The following is a 23,814-nucleotide window of genomic DNA, read 5'->3' on the forward strand; positions in this document are numbered from 1 at the left end:
ACGAAGATACATCATACTTTTCCTCTATCTCTGGGCAACATTCAGATCCCTATATGGTGGCTTCATGGAACACATCTCAAAGACTAATTCAACCTTGTAAAGGGAAGCATGAAGCAGATGTACAAGAAGGAAGCTGATCTTTACTTTAAATGATTTTGCCACAGAGGACTGAAGAGAACACCTTGCCAATTTCACATCTCAACTGCTTAGCACAGAAATACATCAGGCGCAGCCAAGCTTACTCATCTCATCTCTCCAGAATCAAACACTCTTCATAGCAGCTTGTTTTCATTACTTCCGAAGTTTAATTTCTCCACAGATTTCTCCATCCATACCACATATAATAAAGACTCAACAGCTAGCTTATTTTCCTTTTTTCTTTTTTCTGTAATAGGGCGTTCTGAATCAACAGAGTTGAATTTCACCTGCCCTTTTCCCTCCAGCTAATTAACAGAAGCCCCCCCCCATCTGTCCCTAGAGGCAGAGAAAGGGGTCCCAGCCTTTCCTGTGAACGTGGTGCTTGTTTCTAGAGTCACTTGTCCCCAGGCTGATGTGTACCTTCCTGTCTGACATTCACAAAGTCCACAGGCATACCTTCCTCCTGCTAATGAGGCAAAAATGCTTTTTTTTTGTCTGTGAGACAAGGCATTTACTTCTAGCCACCCAACAGAAATTACTCACTTTATAACTCCTGGCTCTTAAATGTCAGAAACAAATGAGAATGTCTAAGACAGGCCACTTCCCACAAGGTGAGTCATCTCTTATGGAAACAAGCCTGCTTTTGAAGATTTCATTCTAAGTTTTTCTGCACGCAGTGCTTGGAGCCCAACAAAAGGCGCTCTAAGACGCCTGCTGTAAATGGTCTCCCTTTATTTATTTGATATAAATGTTCCCTACTGAGACCAATACCTGGAAGAGAACAAAATAAAATGTAACAGGTACTGTTTAGGAGAGATTTTCAAGTTATATGAAATACATCGTACTTCTTTTTCATTCTCAGAGAAAGTATTAGATTTTGATTAAAAAGGTTCTATAACTTCAAGTAGATCCACAATTAATACATATCCCAAAATACTATTTCAGTGGTAGTTGTGCAAACAGTTCTGATGATCTCTTTTTCTAGGGGAAACTAATTTGCTATGTAGTGAGAAAGCAGTACAATTCCAAATGATTTCTTTGTAGGTGGAGAGACTATAGATAAATTTATGCTCCTAAAGTCAGATCCAATGAAGAATATAATTTTCTCAGATATTCAAAAAGCACAGTGACTCTCAGTTTGATTCTGAAATCGAGCACCTTCATTTTCTGCTTAAAAACTGAAAAATCAAATAGTCAAAGAACATGGAAATAAAGATTCCTAAGAACAATTTAATTGTGGAATGATTTACAGGGAAAACACTATCATTTTGGTTAGTGACCTCGTTCTTCATATTTACTGATGATGTCACCATCCCCTAAAAAGATTTTTCCAGAAAGTAAACACCACGGAGCCAAATCTGACAGTTTCAAAGGGACCTTGAGTATTACTAGTTTCTATCCTTTCCATGAAGGAGCAGGACATCACTCCAAAGCATCTACACCACACTCAGAACAAGTGTTCTGGAGATGTGGCCTTGTTTTCAAAATTACAGACTGGAACACACGACCGGAGGATGGAGCTGAATCATTCTAGTCATCTAGGACGTCTGGTTACTGTGTTCAGAACCAAGTTTGCCCAAAGGACAGCAACCACCGAGCTGTGAAAAGTCCAGCCTGGGGTGAGGGGCTGTTAGCTTGAAGGCCCCAGGAGCTGACAAAGCAGCTGAGACTTGTTCACTTGAAAAACAAAGTGAACGCCACCAAGTGCCAGCCCAGCGGCCACCTCTGCATCTTCCCTGAGTGTGCCAAGGCAGAACGAAGAATATAAACGACACTGCCTTAAGTTGTAGCTGACAGTTGAGGAAAGAGGAGCCAAGGGGGCAACCTGCTTCCTGGGAAGGGAGGGCCTACTGACGTCAAAAGCCTTGTACTTGTACAAGTACAAAGCTGTGGTAACTCAAGGAGTCTGGCTCTTATAAACATTGCCATGCCACTTCCCAAAGCAAAAAGCTCAAAATTGTTAAACCAAGGCAAGAAAGCTACCCTCCCTGACCAACCCTGGCCTCTGCTGATCCCATATTCTCCCATGTGTGAACTTCTTCTACTTCCAGGACTTTTCACCTGAGTGCATTCTGCACCTCTAGTTGAACTACATGGTTGGGTGGGGTGAGTGGGGAGAAAGGAAACACCTCTTGCTCTCCTTACGATTCCCTTTTGTCTGCTGCCTGCCTGGCAGGATGAACATTATGGCAGGGTTGGGAGGGAGCACAATCTACAGAAGGAGCAGCAGACCTCTCTGCACCATGCATGTGTTTTGCCTGCTCTGGGCCTCAGGTTCCTTGTCTGTAAAAGGAAGTGAATGAATGTGAGCCCTCTGGGTCCGTTTGAGGTCCAAGAGCCTGATAGCCTGCTCAGCACACATCAAGTGCCTATGTTACTGGGATATTATTCCCAAGATTTCAGGCCAAGGCTCTAGTGCTTAGTGGTGTACAGATGGGAAACCCAATAAAGGGTGAGCGATGCAGTTTTAGATCTCAAACTTCAATATCCTGGCCAAACATTCAGAAAGCATTTCAGAAGAATCTGATGGTCTGGCAGACACAGCACAGCCCAGGAGCAGGAGTGAAATCAGGCAGTCCAGATCTCTGTTGGACCTGGGAACAGGCAGGAGAGTGAAAGGCCACCAGCACGGAGGGCCAGGCAGTTTCCTCAGGCACCTGTGACAAAAACTGGAGGTTCCCACACCCAGTGAGCGGTTTACTCCAACATACTTTTTCACAACAGTGCAACTGAGAAGGCTTGAGAAGGGTACCCTTTGGGGGCTTCTTTTCCCTTTTCCTTTGTGAGCCTCTTAGTTACACAGGCTACTTACATAAATAATGCTAGTGTTACCAATACTTGGCGGTAGAATGAACAAATGAAGGTACCTACTAATTTATAAGAAAGAGAACCCCCAAACTCCTGGATGACCAAGAGACACTGCTTGCTGGTCTGAGAATTAAGAAACATGACTCTTTTAAAACTTCTACTGCTTCTGTCCCACTCCAGGTATTTCCCCTAGAAAGCATTTTCCAAGGAAAAAAATCACAGTGAGGGACTGACCACAGCTAAAAAGGAACTCTAGGGACAGGGACAGAACAATGAGAAACACATTCCACTTACCATTGATTCACTAATCAGCAGTAACAACAGGGCCTCTTCAGTATTTTCTTGAGGGCAAAAAATGCTGCATAAAGAAAACCAACTTTGATATATGGCAGTTTCAAAATAACACAAAATACACAACTACAAGTAGAACAGAAGGCTAAAAGTGGTTTACAGAGCCGAGAAAAAATAATGTATAATATCAATACTTGAATTAATTTGCTTATTTCCTCTGTTTATCTGTGGAATTGATTTTAGCTATGTATTTTAGTGGTAGGCAGAGGGTGAAACAATGCTGTAAAAAATCAAGTTAAAGCCTAAATAACACATGTACTTATTACTGAGGCAGAAATTTAGATTGCTACAAACTGACATGTAAATAATGCCAGCCTTTGCTTAAATCCATTATGGAAGCATAAACTGCAGACATTTCACTAAAAAGTGTCCTTCTTATCTGTCACCTGCTAACTGGCAGACCTTATATTGTCACTTAGATGAGTTCAGAAGCAATTTTAGATGGTTAATAATTTCTCTAATGCTGAGAAATTTGGTGAGCTATCTTTTTCTTGTACTGGGGATTGAACTTGGGTCCTTGTTGGCGACCAGGTGGGGGGACCACTGAGTTAAATCCCCGGCCCTTGGTGAGCTATCTTAAACACACATTTTTTATTATGGGGTAGCATGCAAGAGCTGTCTTGTTAATCTATTTTATGAAATTTGACTGAACTCTAAAATTTTGGATTAAAATAAAAAGCTTTTATGCTCAATGTTGCTGAGGATTAGAAAACAATAAAAACCCAAATATAACCCCAATCAGCACTCTCTGTATCCTACTTTTTTGTGCTGTGAGCACTTTTAAACACTCATGGCTTTTCTTTCCTTCCTGCTCTAGAATCTTTTAGTAGAACTATGAATGTTATCACCAGTTGGGCCAAACTCAACTTTTCTTCAGAGCATAGAAAGGATTTGCAATAAATAAAAATCATCTTGACTCAATAACTCCTGGATATTTTGAAGACCACTAAATAAAGACTGAATTTATTTCTTCCTATGGATAACATTAAAATTATTTAGGAGATTTCTTCCCCCCAAAAGGTGAAACACCCATGTTTTTTAAATAATTATAAATACATGTTATTTTTGAAATGCTGGTCAGTTTTGTACTATATCACAAGGCTCTTAAGAGTGAGAAAGAGAAAGTACAGTGCCTGGTCCTCTTGTGACAACTCTGACATCTCAGGCAGGGATGTTTCTATTGCCCCTCCAGGGCCGTGATCTTACAGCAAGGCTGGCCTACCCCTCATGCAGGATTCTGGGGCTTGAGGTTACTTTCTTTGGGAGTCAGCTTGCAGTCATCTGTATTTTTCAGAAGATATAACATTTCATTCCTCTTGAATTCAGAAATAGAACTACAGGCTCTGAACTAAGAGTGCCCCAACATGGGTGTACATGTGTGTGCAATTACTTGCTGATATCCTTGCTGTGCCTGCATGCTTTGTAAACATAAAACAATAACCTTAACCACTTTTTGCAGATAGCCAGTTCTGCATTGTTCAGGGTAATTGCAGAGACAGCCTGTGCTAATTGTGACTTAACACTAGCCAATTCAGCTTGTGGATAATCTCCAAATTCCATTTGAGCCATCCAGCCTTAAATGTTGGTTGTGTTATTTTTACCAGAGTTGCTAACAAGTAGCGCATTAACTGATTCTAATTCCACTTCCTGGGCCCTCCCTATTGTAATAGGCAGGATGGTTACTCAGGAGCCTGCAGAGTTTCCAGGGCTGGTGAGGAGGGGGAAGAAGGGAGAAAGGAAGGTCTTAAGAGACATTATACACTCAACTGTCCTTTCGTTACTTATGAACTCTTGAGGCTCCATTTCCGGCCATTCATTCCCTCTTCCTTGCTTAGACAAGTGAGAAGCCCAGGATGAATGGTCAAAATTGTTGAAGACTTCATTTTGTGACATTCGCCTTTTGGAGCCCAAGGGCCTCAGGGGTTGACACTGGTGTGCACAGACTCAGATCTGGAGAGTGGGAAAACCAGGGCTCTGGTCCTAGAGGAAGTGCTGTGACGGGCAAGGTGTAGATCAAGGGCACAGTAAGAAATGGAATGGTAGGTAAGGGCTGGCTTCCAAAAGCCAGCAGCCTAGGGGCGGGGGTAGAAGTGCCAGGGCTGCTGCCAGACTGAGAGTGAGAGGGCTGCGTGCAGGCCACTCTGCTAAGCCACATGGTGACCTTTGGGCAAAGTGCCCACGTTCTAGCTTTAGATGAATTGGCCAACTCATGATGTGATTCTATAGAAGACACAGGAAACAAGGGCAAGGATCCTCATGCGCAAATAGGAAGCATATCTTTCCAGGGCTTCCACAAATAGTTGTTTCTTGAAATTTTCTTCAAATACGTAAAAAACGTTGCTGCTTGTCAGAGAAAAAAATTATACCAAAGAAATTAAACCAGCTATATCCAATTGCATTTCATCTCTTCTGTCATCTGGAGCCACTGCATGACAAATGAGGAGGCAGATGTCTAAACATCAACAGCACCACCCAGAAGTCAAAGTGACTCCATTTAGGTGCAGGGAAGGCCTTGAACTCTGCCAGCCCACAAGGAAGAGGATTTTAAATAATGACTCCAAAGACCACGGACAGAGCTTTACAATGCTCCTGGGCCCGGCTGGGCCAGTGCTATATAAAGTCCCAGATGTGTGGCAACTGAACTGCAACAGCCAGATCAGAGCCCAGGAGTCAAGGCCAAGAGCAAAAGCCCCAACCTCCCTGCCACCCCCGCCAGTCACTGTGCTAAGCATACTAAGGCAGAGGTTACCGTCCGTGCCACATCCGGGCAGAAATCACAGACTGAGAGTGCCTCTTGACACGAGGGTTGTCCAGGCTTCCCATGACCCTTCCCTCTTTGGTCAGCCCACACTAGTCACTAATTCCCTCATGACAAAGGACGACCACTCAGGTACCCAGAACTGCAGTCTGAGGGGGCATCAGGTGAGTCCCACACAGCCGGTCCACCCGGGGCAGGGACCTGGTGTTCCTGCGACTCAGAGGTGGGCCTGGCTCACTTGTCAGTCACGCGGCTTTGGTTCTGACAGAGGCCATCGTCCTAGCTGCACCACCCTCCTCTGCCCACTTGAACTACCTCCCGCCTTGCCAGAAACCTCTGCGTGGGTGACCAGAGCTGCAGACCCACACCAAGCAATGACGGGTCACCATCTCCCTGCAGGCCTGCCAGGGACTTGCTGGCATCCCACAGATCTTTTCATCATCCACTTCTGGGCACGACACTGGCTTTAAATCTTCTTTGCTTGTGCTAATCACTGACTCTAATATGCATGTAATTATCTAAGCTGCCACACGTTTTTATGAGGAGGCATCAATGAAAGGAAAAACATAGCTGACTGACATACACAAGTACACACACAAAGATATATATCAAGGGCACTCAGAGCAGTACTGTTACTCTTAGCTCCAGTCAGAAAAGGAAACAGCTCAAATGGCCATCATGAGAGGGAGGCAGAATCAATCAGTGGAATATTATGTAGCACTGAAAACAAATTACTACCACATGCAAAAATATGGGTGAATTTTTCAAATATATTGCTAGACAAAAGTTAAACATAAATGAGTGCACATTATACAATTCCATTTATATAAACTTCTTCCCACAGTGTTGAAGGTAATGCAACAATGACTTATTTATTTTGAGACAGGGTATGTTGCCTAGCCTGGTCTTGAGTGGCTCCAGAACTCCTTCTGCCTCAGCCTTCTAAGTGCTGGTACTACAGATATGTGCCAAAGCACCCAACTTATCCAAATTTCAAAAATGAGCCAGACTAATTATTGTGCTACAAGTGAGGACAGTTGCCCGAGAACAAAGGTAGTAACTGAGAAAGTACAGAGAGGCTCTAGGGCTCTGGCAGTATCTACTTCTTGATCAGGATGCTTATGACATGGATGTGTTCACTTGGCTAAAACTCATCAAGTTTTCTACTTCTCACTTGTTTCTTCTTCCCTATTTGTTACATATCAACAAAACACCTAAGAATAAAGTTAACCAAAGCAGAAAATTCTCCAAAGAAAGACCCAGAAGAAAGGACAAAAAGGAGGCCTATGACAGGTGATCCCTCCCCTTTCTACTCAGCATCTGCCTATTTTATTTCCCTTCAAAATTCAAGAGAAGTTGATAACATGCACCTCTTTCACTTCTGCCATGGCTGCAGGGAAGGTGGCGGGGGATCCTGCTGCAGAGCCTGCTTTGCAGGTGTGCCTGTGAGGACCAGCAAACTGGAGTGGGAAGTCCTGTGTCTCAACTGTGCTTTGTATTCACACTTCGCATAAGAGATCACCTGGATGGGTCAGGGATTTAGCTCAGTGGTTCCACTATCTGCCTTGCAAGCGCAAGGACCTGAGTTTGATCCCTGGTACAAAAAAAAAAAGAGACCACCTGGGACTACCGGCCGAGACCAGGGTTAAGCCTTACCCACAGATCCCCTCTTCTGCCTCCCAGCCAGCATCACTGCCGGTGTCCTCACGCCCCACCACTGGCCAATCAGACCACCCTGCCTTGGTAAGGAGCACACCCCAATCAAGGAACCCCCAACAGGTTTTCTCTTTTTATTGATAGTTCAAGTAAGAAACAGGGTTGTGAACATACAAAACCAGAAAGCTGAAAACTGATGAAGGCATAAAGATGAGCGTGGAAATTAGAGAATAGAATCTCAATGGAAAAACTGAGCAAAACCAAAAGTTGGTTTGTTAAATAAATCAACAAACTGACAAATCTTTACTTAGGCTTACCATAAAAAAAGAGAGAGAAAATACAAATTACCACAGTGAGAAATGAAAGAGAGGATGTAACAACCAATCTTACAGAAATCAAAAATTATACAATGAACAAATGTATGTCATTAAATTGGTAACTCAGATGAAATAGACCGATTTCTAGGAAGACACAAACTACTAAAACTGATTCAAGAAGAAAAAGAATATGAATAGACCTATGAGAGAGACTGAGTTAGTTTTGAAAAAAATTCCCACCAAGAAAAGCCCAAAGCCAGATAATTTCACTGGTAAATTCTATCAGACATTTAAAGGAGAATTAATAGCAATTCTCCATAAATGCTTTTAAAAAAATAGAAGAGGAAGAACTACTCCAACTTGTTTTATAAGGGCTGGTACCAAAATCAAAGATATCACAAGAAAACTATAGAATAATATCTTTTACAGATGTAGGTATAAATATCTTCAAAAGAATACTAATAGAACCTAGCCATAGAGAAAGTGGAGTTTTACCAACTCAAATCTGCCTCTAAATAGTTCATCCTAAGGGATCAGCATTTGTGCAGTGAGAGTTTGGGAAATGCTTGAACAGGTGTTTTATAACACCAGATAAGGACTCAAGAGGACACAGACTGTGGAATAAGTAAACTCATTGTTTGACAAGGCCATGGAAAGGGGAGGGTTAAAACTAAATTAAAATAAACCTAAGGAAAAAACCAGGAATATGCTCACATATCTGAATCCACCTAAGAAATGCAAACTGAACAAGAAGGTGATAAGAGCCAGGGATTTGGCTCAGTGGGAGGGTCCTGAGTTCGATCCCCAGTACCAGGAAATAAAATAGTTGTCTTGGGGCCAGGTATTTGGCTCAGTGGTGCCGTGCCTGCCTCACAAGTGCAAGGTCCAGAGTTCGATCCCCAATACCAAGGGAAAAAAAAAAGGTGATAAGAGGGAGAGATGCAAGCTGTTGGCTTCAGAGGAGTAAGCAGCAGCAGCCTGGAGAAGAGCCACCCAGTCATTTTCTGATGTCACACATGGGGTATCTAGCCAACCCATCTCTCAGCACTTTCTCAGGGTTTCAGAAGCAGCTGTCTGCAGTCTCTCTGCCATCTGCCCACTTCGGTGACACTAAAGAGGTTCTCCACATGTGTGGCCCCCTTTCCTTCATGTACAGATTCTGAAAGGTCCTTGAGCCTTGTCCTTATTGCACCAAATGAAGAAGGAATTCAAGGCTTTGATCAGGAACAAGTGACCTATCATTCCTCTCTTCTGGCCCTTCCTGTTGTGTTCCCACCCCAACCCAGTTCTCTAGCCCTGACCTGAAGACGCTGAGGCCTGAGAATGTAGTGGCTTCCTGGTCTGTTTTCCCCAAAGTTGTTCAAGTCTCGGATTTAAAACTTAAAAAAATAAAGAACTTCTGAAGAGACCGCACCTTCTAATCAGTGGAAAATGATTTAATTGTCCTTATGTCTAGACCAGCTTACAAGACGATTTAAATGAAAACAAAGGAGTTGCTGAAGAAAAGAATAAATGATTGCTCTGACTAGAAGGAGCTGTGCTGCTGATCACTGTAAAGTGCTACATTCCTATAAGTGGAATGAGAATCCCTAGACCAGTGATGGTGAACCTTTATAAAAATCGAGTACCCCAACTGCAACCCCAAACCCACTTGTTTATCGCAAAATGCCAACACTGCAATTAAACCTGAATATCTGATGTTCAGCTGCCGGGGTGAGGCTGGGGAGACTTGGCTCAAGTGCCGATGGAGAGGGCTCCGCACGCCCACTGTGGCACGGGTGCCACAGGCCCACCACCACTGCCCTAGACCAACAGTGAAGCCTGAGGCCCAGCATAACACTGAGAAGAGAAGAGGTTTCTACTGAAATGTCCCTGTCGTGCACATATCTGCTGAGGTTGCTGTCAAACTGGTAAATAAGACTTGTTCATCCGACTTCCTTCTGCCCATATACTTCTACCTGTCCTTGAATATGCCCACATTTCCTTCCCGCCCCCGGCTCCCGACTGAGGACAGCAACTTCTGTACTTCTCTCCTGAGTAGACACGGGCTCTGCGAGTGAGGGTGTAGGTTTTGGTGTTTGCTCCTTTCCGGAGAGGATCATCCAGAGGGGACTGGCATGGAGGATCCTCCAGGGGGTTCCAGTAGCTCTGCTCACACATTCCCCGCAACAAGATCTCTGCCAACTGCCTGGCGATTGTCTGGGAACATAGAGGAGGAAAGGCAGAGCCATGAGTCTACTTTACATTACTTACTCATTCACTACATACTTATCAGCCATCACTTCAGGCCAGGCACTATTCCAAGATTCATAATGTAAAGTTTTTACTTCGATGATGAAAATTATACTAGTTTATGACAAAAAAGAAAATATGATACACTAAGGTATTTTGAACATTTTTCTAAAGGCTCACATGCTTGTAGTGTCGTGTCTCAGTTACACCCTGGAACACTAAACATGTTTTATATCAGAAACAAATGAATTTGTAGCTAAGCCCTTTTCCAAGAGATCTTATAAATAACAGGTGAACTTCAAATATTTTCATCACCTCCCAACAGATGCCTACTAAAGCACAAGTCTGGTAAAAAGCCAGACTGGACTTAGGTGATGCCTCTCCTAAAAACATCTCTTCACTGACCACATGATGTGTGTGCAGAATTTCAGAATGTTCTCCTTCTCACAAGTGCCAAGAGCCAGCTGTACCTGGCCCACCCTTGGGACCCAGCACTTGAGTGCCCTGTTCCAGCGTGGCCTGGGCTCCCACTTGCCCCATGTGGGAGAGAAGGGAAAGTGGGGGCTGTGACTTCTGGTGGGTGTTATCTCCTCCTCACCATGGAAACCCCGGCACACCTGGATATCATCCTCTGAAGTTAGTGCAGAGGAATACGTTTTCCCAAACCCTCTGTAACTCCACTGCCTAGGACAGTACTAAAAACGATGTATGGGGAGGGCTGTGTGTGGCATGTACTAAGAAGCATTTTATTGATTGGTGTATATCAGTTCATTTAGCTCATAATTGTCCAGCACAAAGGAGATGAAGGAAAATATCCTTGAAAACACAAGCACCATATCCTAGGGCAGTCTAGCACCCTGCCACCTCATCAGCCAAGGATGGCATAGCCAGAGATGGAAAAAGTCAGGTTTGCATATAACAAAGAATGCTGAGCTTCCCTCAGAATGAGCCTTTTAAAATAAGTATGTTCCAGAAGAGAACACTGCTAGGCTTTCATCCATGTGAAATTTCTTAACACTCCCCAAGGAAACTTAAATACAACCAAATCACTAGCTTGGTGGTTTCTGATAACCACTGGGTAAAGGCAAATTTTCTTGATTATTCCCAAGTAAGACCCACTGCCTTTAAAATTCTATAAAAATGTGAAATTAAAAGCACTCTGATCATCCCCAACTGAGCCATCTGTAAAGATCTTATAAGAACACAATTTTCAGGACCTAAACAGTTTCTGAGCTGTTTTCTTAAACCTTCCATTATAGTTTCATTTTGATCTCATTGCAGTCATATAAGCTAATGACTTCTGCTGGAAATTTCAATTGAAATACCCTCCACTCACTATAGCTGAGGAACAAATGTTAAGAGAAAATAAAAAGAGTAAAGAACTTCATTTTCTGGCTATGTCTGCTATGCTGAGGTTCTAAAGGTATAGAAATTGGGTTTTCTTCTTTTCTGTGTGTCTACTATGAGATATTTTAGAGTGTACGCTCCAATGACATCTACTACATTGAAATATTTTGCAACCGTCACCACTAGCTAGTTCCAGAACATTTTCATCACCCCAAAAGGAAACATTATACCCTTTAAACACTCCTCACTTCTCCTTTCTCCCAGATCCTGGGAACAACTAATAAGCTTTCTGTCTGGTATGTATTTGGCACTTTTGAACATTACACAGAAATGGATTGATGTAACATGGGTCTTTTTATGGCTGGCTTCCTTCAGAGAGCAAGCACTGTGTTTTCAAGATTCATTCATGTTGTGTATGCTTCAGCGCTTTCCATTTTTATGGCTGAATGGCATTCCACTGGATAGACATACCACATTTTATTTACCTATTCTTTACCTTGTAGGCATTTGGGTTGTTTCTACCCTTACTGTTGGAAGTAGTGCTCTTACAAACATTCATGTGCGGTCTGTGTTTGAACACCTGTTTTCAGTTCTTTGGGGGTATAAGCCTAGGAGTACAATTGAGTATGTGTACTTTTAAATCCTTCTTGTCTATGGTCTCACACCAGCTCAAGTTTACAATTTTTCCATCTCATAAGAATATTACAAATTTGTAATTATTAGCTAATCTAAAAAGTCACAAAGTTATTAATTAAGGCTGATGGAAACTGTCTTATGAATGGCATTAGCTGGAGAAGCTTTCTGGTGTCCATGTGAACCGAGACCTCAGTGAAGAAGGCCCAGGAAACACTTCTCCATTAGCCTGGACCAGGAATCACTTGGAAAACTTTAGGAACACAGAATCTCAGGCCCTTCCTGGGCCCTCTCTACTGGAATTTCTGAGGTCAGAGTTGGGGATACACATTTGTTCAAAGTCCCTCAGACAGATCTGGGGACACAGCTCTAGCCTGCATGTGCCAGGGCCCAGTACACAAAATAAGCAAAGAAAACCCCAAATTTCCTCAGATAAGTCTGATGCACATCTCTGACTAAGTGGTCAAGGAATTAGAAACAGTTTAACTTAGGCCACTTGAAGACAATCAGCAGAGACCAAGAGACACACTTGCACCTCAGTGTGACAGAGTGGAAACCTCTCTCCTCCTATTAATGCTGGCCAGCTGCCAGCGGAAGGGCCTGGGGTCAGCTCCAGCCAACAAAAATTTAAGAGACTCTTCCTTGCCTCTCAGGGGAACAATGGAAGAGACCCTGTCCATTCCTCATGTATCTCTATTCAGAATCCTACCTCACAGGATGTTTTTAAGAAGTTAAAATACATTGAGTCGATAATATTCATAAACCTTAGACAACAGTGGAAGATGGTCTCTAATTTAGAAAAGTAACACTGAAATAAACAGCAGATTCATTCCCATAGTGTATGGGGGATACCTGCACCTTTTAATGGGGAAACAATATATAATATTATATAGCATATAGTATAAAATATTATAAACATATACAATATGAGAATATATAATGTATACGATATATAATATTGTATATTGTGTTGTGATATAATATATATATTATATTATATTGGGATATATATATTTGAGTGTCAGTAATATGAACAAATGTTCCATTTGAGTAATTTTGAAAGGCTGGATTTTTCAATGTGCTTTTTTTTTTTTTGCTTTATTTTTTTAAATTGAGTTTATTGGTACATTTTAGGTATACAGTACAGTTACATTCATTATTGGGATCCTGTACCTTTACATGACAGGTCTTGTTTCTCATTTTTTCCCTTTGTCCCTGCCCTCCCTTCACCTCCCCCTTCCCCATTTACAAACACTTTATTTCCATTTTTTCATTTTCTCATATTTTTTTCTTTTCCCTTATTACCTTTCCCCTACCCTTCAATGTGCTTTTAAAGTAATTATGAAAACACTTGCCAATTTAATCAGTTACCTTCACTGTGCTTTGAAATCTTGGAAGAAGCTACTCATACTAATTAATTCAGAAGCTGTATAGAATGCTGCAGTAAGTCAATATGAGAAAAAAGATATTCTGGAAACAATTTTTTAATCCATATTCTTGCTGGTTCTTCTGCTCAAAAGAACCCTAAAAATCCAAATGCCTTCTCTGAATGTGTGGCACTTGCAAATGGCATTAGTATATAAATACTGAAGACCACGAGGGTTCTTGGTGAGGGTGTGTATGTGTATGTGTGTGTGTGTGTGTGTGTGTGTGTGTGTAAAGGCACTCATCTTATCTCAACAGCATGATTCTAGGGAAGCCTGGGTTAGCTATCTGGCCCCACTAGTCATCCATCTACATCCTAAAACCTATAGCCTCATTCCCAGTGACATAAATCTCTTAGCCTTCCTCAACTGAATACTCCCCCAAACATTTAAAAGATTTATCATAAAGGAAGGAGAACAGCATGGGTGACAAAGGATAAAAGAAGCTGCAATCTTACATATGGTCGCTATGTCAATTTTGATATGTGGCATTTTCTTAGCTTCTAGTAAGCACCAGGCCTCCCCACCCAACACCTAATGCCTATGGCTCTTTGGGACAAGCTAGAGAGGTTGAATTCAATTCATAAATGCCCCCAGAGAAGAAAGTGAAAAGGTTAAAAAGAAAAAAAAAAGTTAACAGGCTAGCCAAGCTCTTGATCCACCAGATAAACTCTTCTTCATTTCTCTTCTGAGTAGTCAAGCAACCAGGACCCCTTCAGGGTCTTCTTATCTGCACTGTTCTGTCTGGGTTTTGGTATGAATCATAAGCATACAGCTAACTTCTTCCACACTGGCATCCAGAAATGCTGACATTCTACTTGCTTGGCAGAATTCAGCTCTTATATTTCAAGGGAGAGCACTGCCAATGAGCACACAAAAAGATGCTCAGCTTCACTGGCCATTAGAAAACAGAAATCAAAACCACAGTAAGATAGCACTGCCCACCCACAATGGCTACAACTAAAGAGATAATAACAAGTGTTGGTTAAGATGTGCAGGAATGTAGAATGGTGCATCTGCTTTGGGAAACAGTCTGGCAGTTCCTAAAAATGCTAAACATAGAGTTACAGATGACACAGTAATTCCACTCCCCAGTATATACCCAAGAAAAAGGAACACATATGTCCACTCAAAAACTTGTGCATAAATGCCTATAGCAGCATTACTCATAATAGCCCAAAAAAGAAATAACTCAAATGTCCATCAACTGATAAATGGGTGAAAAAAATATGGTATATCCAAACAACAGAAAATTATTGGCAATTAATAAAAGAAAGGTTAATAAAAGCTGCAACATGAAACCCTGGATGTATTATTCTACCAAAGGAAGGCAGTCACAAAAGACCACATATTGTGTCATTCTATTTATATGACATGTCCAAATTAGACAAAAACAGAAAATAAATTAGTGGTGGTCAGAGGCTGGTGGGTGGGGAAAATGGGAACTACTGATGTACTAGTGTTTCTTTTGGGAGTGACCAATGTTCTGAAATCCAACGTTAGTGATAGCTGAACAACTACAAATATGTTAGCCACTTAACCAGTCCAATCATTTAAACACAGGATGACCAAAAACTGGGTATTTTAAAAATTTTATAAGATAACAGAACAGGAAATATTAAAATGACAACTAATTCACTCCATACAAGAATGGACTGTTTGAAATGACACCTGTCCAAGCAACGCTCAGGACAGTCAGTACGTAAATAAACGCACTGCCCAAGTGGTGCTCAGGGAAAAATCACGGGTTAAAAGCCATTGAAATGTATACTTTAAATGAGTGAATTGCTACTTATACATGTATATTACATATTTAAATATGCAAATGTATGTATATGTGAGACAAGGGCCCTGGTGGCCACAAGAAGTCACTAAGTGTGACACTTACCATTCGCAAGTTTTGTGTTGTTCTTGTTTCCACTGCTCTGAGAATCTCTCTGAATCTTCCAACTCCTCTTGTCAAGTTCCTGGTTACACAAAAAAATTGACAGGGTTTCCATCTGGCATGTATTAATATTAAATATTTTATACACATATTTCAATGCATTTTGTCTGCATGAAAGCTGTTGGCTAGATCCTAAGCAAACAATTATTCTGCACATGTCTATCCATCTTTGGTGAGCATGAAAAATCTGACCTAATATTGATGATGGTCTTCTGTGCTGTCTAGCGCCAATTAAATTTCCTCAAGAAAATAAAAACCTGAAAATCAGTTGAGGCCAAAAAAAGAAAAAATAAATAAAGCAAGATCTCCTACAAGGGTTACTATATCTTCAAACTTAGAGTGGTACTAAAATCTGTATTTTCATTTAAAAAGTAGGAGGCAACTCTGGGCAAAGGGTGCAAGAATATCAGAAAGGCACTGTAGACAAGGTGGGCAAAGCCTTCTTATTGCAAATGTATGGGCAGGATAAAGATAAATGGTATAAAAAGAGTGGCCCACCAAGAAACTACTCTTCCTCAGAAATCTCTTCAGATCATAAATCACCCCCAGAAGATCTATCAAACCAAGTCTCTTCCCAACTTTGCACTGGCAAAAAGAAGCAAAAGGTTAAGTGTCTCTTTCTTTCTTTCTCTTTTCGTAGCAGTGTGAGGGATCAAACCCTGGACCTTGCATGTGTAAGGCAAGTACTCCCCTGCTGAGCAGTAAACTCAGCCCCAAAGGCCCCTTCTGAGGGTAGGATGGTGACAACTGGCACGTGGGGCTTCCTGAGTGTGATCAGAATATACTTGGTCACCCTGTCCCACACAGTCACATTTCATACTTTAGGGGCCTCCTGGTCAATGTATCCAGAACCCACTGTCCTCTCTGAACACTAGTCCCAGCATGGTCAGCTGGGAACTCTTCCTAGCTGGTCCCTTTACACTGCGTGCTGCTGCCACCTGACATAACTCAGTGATATTTATAGGCTGCTCATTAGAACACAGCTTTGTAAAAAGCCACGGAACAGGTCAGCCAGTGCGGACCTGTCAGCCAGCCTCGGCAGGCCGTGGGAGATGCTGTGGGTATTTGGCTCTGTTCTTGGATGACATTTAAATCACACAAAGATATTAAATAAAAATGCAGATTCTGTAAGTTACAAGCACTTAAGAGGGCTATAAATCTGTATCTTATACCTACATGACTTCCCAGGGTGTTCATTCACAAGATCAGCCCAGGACTTTAAGATAATGGTTTATTGGCATAGGTACTCAAGTACTCCCATATTCCTCTCACCCACACACATCAGATGGTACCAGATCAGAAGCGTGATGGTGGCATAAAAAGAGAAGCCTGTGCTCAGGACTCCAAGCAACACTAATGAAATCTAAGGGATGTGAATAAAAATTTGGTAATAGTCCCTGGAACGTGCAATCTACTCTGCTTTCTCCTTCATTTGTTTTTATGGGATCCATGTTCACAAGCAACAAAGTACATTTGCTTTGGGCTGCAGCTCTGTTCTCTTAAGTAACATAAGGGGAAGGAAATAGCTATAACTAAAAAAGGGATGAGTATGTCTGTGAGAGTCTAATTTTGTTTCAGAATCACTGATTAAGCTCTCACTATGTACAAAGAGGCATGGCACTTTGAATGGTGTGAAATCAAGCACTGTCTGGGTCAGTACCACTGAAGACCCTGAAAAGAAGCTACTTTACCATGATAGAAATTAAGCCTTGAATAAGTAGTATCAAAGCTAAATATTATATGTAACTCAGTACAGGATACACATAGGAATTGGCCATTCAGAATGTCTCCCATGCCCTCTCTGCATGGGAGCAATAGAACAAGCTATTTATACATTATAGAAGCACAGAATCTTCTACCTATAAGTGACCCAACACAGTCAAGCTCACACAGAAGGAAAAGGGCCTGCTCGGGTCCAAAATCTGGTGAGAAAGCAATCTGGGAACATTCCACCATATTCTATTAGCTCCTTGGGTATAAGAAATATAAGCTCTAACTCAGAAACGTAACTCTAGAGGAAAGAACAAATATGAATCCAAGAGCTCAGATGTGTATTCTGTGCTATTAACATGCACATTACATAAGAGGGAGAAATACAACATAAATCCTATATTCCAGTGATGACAGTTAATGAGATGTTCCTAGGTACTTGCTCAAAATTGGAAAGAAAATTTGTTGACCCAGGTGAAGAAGTCTGGTGCCTGAGGGTAATGCCCTCAGCTGCCTAGAGAGATAAATAAATGAAGGGTAGAAAAATTCACCTCCCCTTCAAGGTTCTACATGGTTTCTCCCATGCAGGACGGAGGCCCTCTGGTGGAGAAACAGCAGAAGTCTCTGGAACATAAGGATGCTGCACCCAATCAGGCAAAACCAGCAACCAGGTACATGTTCCCCAGAAAGCCTTTGCAGCAATTGCAAGCTTTTCTCAAACTCTTTCTAGCTTATTCCTGGAGAGAGTTTAGGATTCAGAATCAAATTCTTCCTCAAGCTGGGAAGAATCCTGCTTCTACACAAAGAGTCCACAGTAGGCACAGAACAGAGGAAGTCCACGGCTGTGCCCTATTCAAATAAATGCGGCCCTGATCGAGCTAATTTAGGAGACGGAGCATGAGGTGAAAGACTGCACATTTTAAGTATCAGAAAAGGCCATACGTGCCCCAGTGCTAAGCAAATCCTATATTCCACTTAGAGACATTTAAAAATTACATAATGTGAAACAATCACTTCTACTGTTACCATTGAGGGCAGGAAAAAAAACAGTTTTCTTGAAGCTACATGGATAACCATAATAGGAACAAGGACAACAAAAAAGAAGAAAATAGCTTGTAAGAATTATATTGCATATTATATTCACCAACTTTGAGCAAGGTAAAAATCCAGTGATTTCCTTCATAGCTCTAAACTATTAGTTTGTTCTTAAAATGCTGAAATCCACTAAATATCTAGAACAAACTGCTAGTTAAGAGAGAATGGAGGAGTTCCCCTAGTTTTGAGAGTTTCCACAGACCCCCGATGTGAGGTCATTTATTCCATTTCAACACCCTTGACTGAGACAGTGCAATGACATCAGCATTCATTATGGTAAGTCTGTCTCACAAGGAATGTTCTAGCCACATTTGAGCAGCGGGCACTCTGGCAAGCTGTCAGAGCTGGGGGTTCATCTGCTGCACTCTGTTCCAGCATGGTTCCTGAGTGGGGTGCCCTTCCCTCCAGGTAGGCTGGTTCCCAACAGCTTGGCTATGACCAAGCAGGGCCAGGACCTGCAGGTCCCCTCGTGCCAGCTGCTTGCCCAGCCTGACAGGCAAGCAGAACCCTGTGTCCATTCACCAACATCACTGCTGTGCGAGCTCATTAGGGACACTCAGACCAGCATCCCTCGCCTTGCTCTCAGTCAAACCCTTGTTTCTCCCCAGGCAGCACAGTCTACCGCTTTCTGTGGTGACACCTTGTGCTCTGCCCTTGACCTACTTCCATTTTTTTCTTTTTTCCTCCCCTTTCTATATGGTTTCATCCTCCTCCTGAGTCTCTTCCTTCCAGGGCTTGTCTGGCTGCCACTAAGGCAGTATAAACAGTAACTTCCTGAAGATCAGTGCCGGCCCCAAAGGCCATTGGGACAGCAGGGAGAGGTAGACTCTCCTGGATCTGACCCTCTTCCTTGACTCTCCATCCTTGGGACAGGCTCCACTTCCCCTCGGGCCCCATAGCAGCACTTTTCAAGGCTGTTCTCCACATTCATATGCAAGCTCAGAGCAGCGCCCTGTTTTGTCCTGTTGTCTTATGACCCTAAATAGTTTCAGCTCTTTGAGACTATCTCTCTGCAGACTCTCTCTCTGCACTATCAAGTCACAGGTGAAATGTTCTCAGGAAGGAAGCCAAGGTTCCAGTGGCAAAATCACAATGGCAAAACAAGCCTGGGAGAAACTGGGGGATCTGAAAACCTTTTCAGCCTGTGATAGACTAGTTCGATGCCAACCTCAACAAGTTTTCCTGTCATTTCTCCTTTCATTTGTGAGGGGATGAAGATGGGATAAGACAATTCTTTTCAAAGTGTCCTTCTAAATATCCTTCTGACTTCCAAGTATGATCCAGACTACCAATACACTTAAATTCAGTATCATCTGTCTTTATTGTGTAAACACAAAGTTGCGATGTGAATAAAAGAGAGTTGCTACATATCAAATCCTTGGTTGAGAAAGAACAGGTGGCCTGCGTAAATTCAATCTCTCTCCTGGCTGAGAATTTTATAACTAAAAATCAATAACAGAATGAGTCAGCACATAGATCTCTCAGAGCAAATAAACTGTTCGGCTTTTTCCAGGTTCCTTCTTAGTGATGGCACTTCTGAAGCACTTAAGTTGTTGGTTTCAATAATTACCGAGCAAGGTTTCCTGTGAGGTTACCGAACATACACTGGTGAACATGGGACGCTGTCCCTCCTCAGAGAGCTGAGGAGGCTTCACATCCCCATTAAAATGGAAGGGTCTCTAAGACAGAGATCTGTGACTTCCTCACTGCCATATCCCCAGCCCTTTAAACAGGCCGGCTCAGTGTTTGCTGAAGGAATGAGTCAGAATCATTCTGGGCCAAATGAACCAATTCCACAAGGAGACACATTTTCCACCTGCTTCTTGTCCTGGTCTTTCTCACTGAGCATGGATTGGCAGGCAGCAGGGCTATGCGCTCTCTTAACTACAAAGCATCAGTGGTCTACTTATAATGTAGGGGCAAACAGAGTTCTCCTCCTGGGCCAAGTGACACGCCTGGGTGTGTATCTGATAGCTTTAAAGAGCTGCAAGGATAATGAAGGTTTCAAGATAAAAACAAAACAAAAAACCTTCCAGGTATTTCAGGAAAGTCTCCTGTGCTTGTGCCTCCAGATGTTCCTTTCCCTGTCTGCGGGATCCTGGCTACTCTGTCATCCTTAAGGACACAGGGCCAAGGCTGCTCCTGGAGACCTTCCCAGCTTCCTAAGGGTTCCGAAAGGTTGCTCACATCTTGAGCCTAGAATGTATTCAGCACTCTGATTTTCACTGGTGTCCATGTCTGTCACCTGCAATGCAACCGTCTTGAGAGCAAAGCCCACTTTGTACCCACCTCTCCTGGTCCCAATTGCTCCACAGAGCTAGCCAGGCACCCAGGGACAGTAAACTAGGTATCCCAAAGAAAGGAAAGTGAGCACAGTTCGTATTCTGCAACTTTGTCCCCCATCTCCTTGCTGCGGAGTTATTGTGATTGCCAGAGGACAAATGAAGCAGATTCTTCTACAATGTCATCATTTTGGACCCTGCCATACTTACAGTGCCTCTAGGTCAACAGTTCTGGATTCCCGAGCTCAAGAACTGCTTGTCCTTCATTTACGTAACCCTTCATATCTATTCTGAAAAAGTTTGAAATCAAAAGCAGATATCCAGATCTGGAAAGTGGAAGGAGAAAAAGACATCCTTCACAGTCCAGAAGGATACTTGTGGCCGGATGTCAGGGAGCTGTTTTTCCCAGAATGGATTCCGGCTTCTCCCCCTGTGCACACTTCGCCTGGTATCCAATGACATGCATTTGTGAAGACAGATGGCTTGCTGCATTCGGGGGCCAGGGATCAAACCCACAACCCTGGCCTCATTAGCAAAGGACTCTGAGCAATAGAGCAAGCCAGCTGCAACCCAGATATAGTGGCGGAGAGTGTGACAACCATCCTTGCTGGGATGTGAACACACAGGCAAAGCTTCTGGAGGTCTCATTTCAAACCTAATGAAAGCTGTACTAGGCTTAACAACATTTTTGGACTACTTCAGCAACTAAGACTTCCTGGTGACAAAAGCAGAGTGAAATATACATTTGGTCAGCCGGCCAGGCAGCCAACAGTACACTGAGCAGGTGCCATGTATCAGGTGGCAGAATAGGTACGAGGGACACAAAGTCAAACAAGTCACAGAGTAGCTTCTAGGAGGATGTATTTAACAGGCCAGGACAGGAACACATAAACAAGTCTTTTCAACAGGAGTGCAAACAGCCTATAATTGAAAAGTGAGCACAATTCTGTAAGAGCCAGAAAGGTTTGAAAGAGCTCACTCTTCTCCCAGCTCATCACTTCCCCAACCCTGTGTCTCTGAGAAGCACAAAGTGTAGAAAGATTTGTCTCATCTCCTATTCTTCCTTTCAACCTCTGGAAAGCAGTCAAAGAATATCAGTCTTCGTACAGTATTATGGAGAGAGAGAAAGAGAACAGACAACACACCAGCCAGGAGTCAGGCACATGGAGAACAGTACCCTGCCAACATACAGGCTCTCTCATTAACTTGTATTTTAATGCTGTTCAGTTTAACCCCAGAAGCACAATAGTATCCAGTACATACTTGGATTCTTTAGTCTAACATTACTTTTATTTTTCCAGTACTGGAAACTGAACTCAAGGCGTTACTCATGCTAGGCAAGAGCTCTAACACTGAGCTACATCCCTGTCCCCTTTTAAATTTGTTAAATTTTGAGACAGTGTCTCACTTAGCTGCCCAGGCTGGGCTAGTGCAATCCTCCTACTTCATCCTCCGGAGTAGCTGGGAGTAGCTGGGATTACAGGTATGTGCCACCATGCCAGGCATGATGTTAGTACTTCTAACAACTAACTAGAACACATCTATCATATAAGTGTTGTCTTTCAAGTATTGCCCAGGGAATCCATATACTTATCTATAAACTTAAATTCTGAGAGGCAAAAGAGTGTGGTTGATGACTCTGGAGCCAAACCACATGCACTAAAGCAAAGCTCCACCATTTAGTAACTGTTGAACTTGGGCAAATGCCTGTGCCTCAGTTCCCCTATCTATAAATAGGAAATAACACCTGTACCTACCTCATGGATTTGCCATAAGAAGTAAATGAGTCAACACATGTTGAAAGTGTTGCTTAAGCTTTTGCCATTGTTAAGGCCACAATTCTGAAAACTCTGCCATTGCTCAAGACTTTTAGAATTCTGAAATCCGTCTTCCAGTCAATTTACTACACATGAAAACCTACTTTCCTTCTTTAGAATCATTTAATTTTGAATAAAAATATGGTACTGCCCAGTCTGATTCATTCAGTCTCTTGCTATTAGTTGAAAGTCAACCATGTCCCAGAGACACAGCTACCTAATTCACAGGTTTAGCCCACAAAGTCAAAAGAGAGCAACAGATATAGGCAAGGACAACACAAAACTCCTTCTCCTGGGAGATGATGACATCTCAGAGATGAGTGGGGGGCAGTGACTCTGCCACAGGCTAGCACGATGGCTGCATGACCCAGGGGGAACTGAGGGAGGGTGGCACGCAACTCCTCACTGCGCCATCTCAGTGGGCACAGACAGAATTTGGACTATTTGTGTGAATTAGGCAAGAAAGGGCCAGACCAAACTAACATTGGAACTTGGGCGATGAACCACCAAAGACTGATGAGCTGGTAATGCAAAGCTGGAAGGAGAAGAGCTCAGCATGCATGTCACTTACTGGTGGCATGGGGATATGCAAGACACACATGTAGCTGGCAGCAGGGATGGGGCCCCAACAGGCCTGCTTCATAAGATGGGGCTCAGCCAATCACACCGAACAATGATGTAGACCAGTCCACTGTCATCTTCATTTTAAAAGGCAATGAAGCCAGGAACAATGGTTCACACCTGTAATCTCACCTACTCAGGTGGGTAAAGCAGGAGAATCACAAATGTGAGGCCAGGGAACTTTAATGAAGGAGGACCTATCTCAAAATTTTAAAAAAATTTTAAAGGGCTAAGGCTACAACTGAAGTGGTAGGGTGCCTCTGTATGTAATCCCCAGTATCCTAGTATTGTCAAAAAGAAAAATGGGGTGGGCATTGATAATGTAGAAGAAAGAAGGCAGAAGGTAGAAATGTTGTTCTAACAATACGATTTCAAACATTTATCAATTCCAAGTAGCAAAGTCACATAGAAAAAGGACTTTTGGCCATTCTGTTCCAGTTCCTTAGGCTGTAGAGAGGGAGAAAGGCAGGAACAATGCCACAAGAGAAAAGTCCTTCCAAATGTACCATAAGCACTTGTGCTGAAAGTGTAAGTGCAAAGATAAGAGTATATTGTTCACTTCCATTTCAATTAGCAGGAACAGGAGCATTTCATTTCCAAATCAACTCTGGGCACGAAGTCAAAACTATGCTAAGTGTGGAAAAATTCAAGGGAACTGTTTGAAAGAAAAAAAAAAAAAA

General features: G+C 42.6%; 1 protein-coding gene across 3 annotated transcripts in view; it reads right to left on the reverse strand.

Moving 5' to 3' along the window:
* Positions 1 to 23,814, reverse strand: part of Ttc7b (tetratricopeptide repeat domain 7B) — a 209,242-nt gene that overhangs the window by 113,734 nt on the left and 71,694 nt on the right. For all 3 annotated transcript variants that reach the window (XM_010616298.3, XM_010616297.3, XM_010616299.3), the window contains exons 5-7: positions 15,553 to 15,631; positions 10,055 to 10,227; positions 3,241 to 3,304 (exon numbers count right to left, since the gene is read on the reverse strand). In XM_010616298.3, coding sequence (XP_010614600.1) covers positions 3,241 to 3,304; positions 10,055 to 10,227; positions 15,553 to 15,631 — 316 coding nt within the window. The remainder of the gene's footprint in view (positions 1 to 3,240; positions 3,305 to 10,054; positions 10,228 to 15,552; positions 15,632 to 23,814) is intronic.

Source organism: Fukomys damarensis, unplaced genomic scaffold, assembly GCF_012274545.1.
Source record: "Fukomys damarensis isolate Sample0158 unplaced genomic scaffold, DMR_v1.0_HiC HiC_scaffold_21, whole genome shotgun sequence".
In the NCBI taxonomy this organism is placed as follows: domain Eukaryota; kingdom Metazoa; phylum Chordata; class Mammalia; order Rodentia; family Bathyergidae; genus Fukomys; species Fukomys damarensis.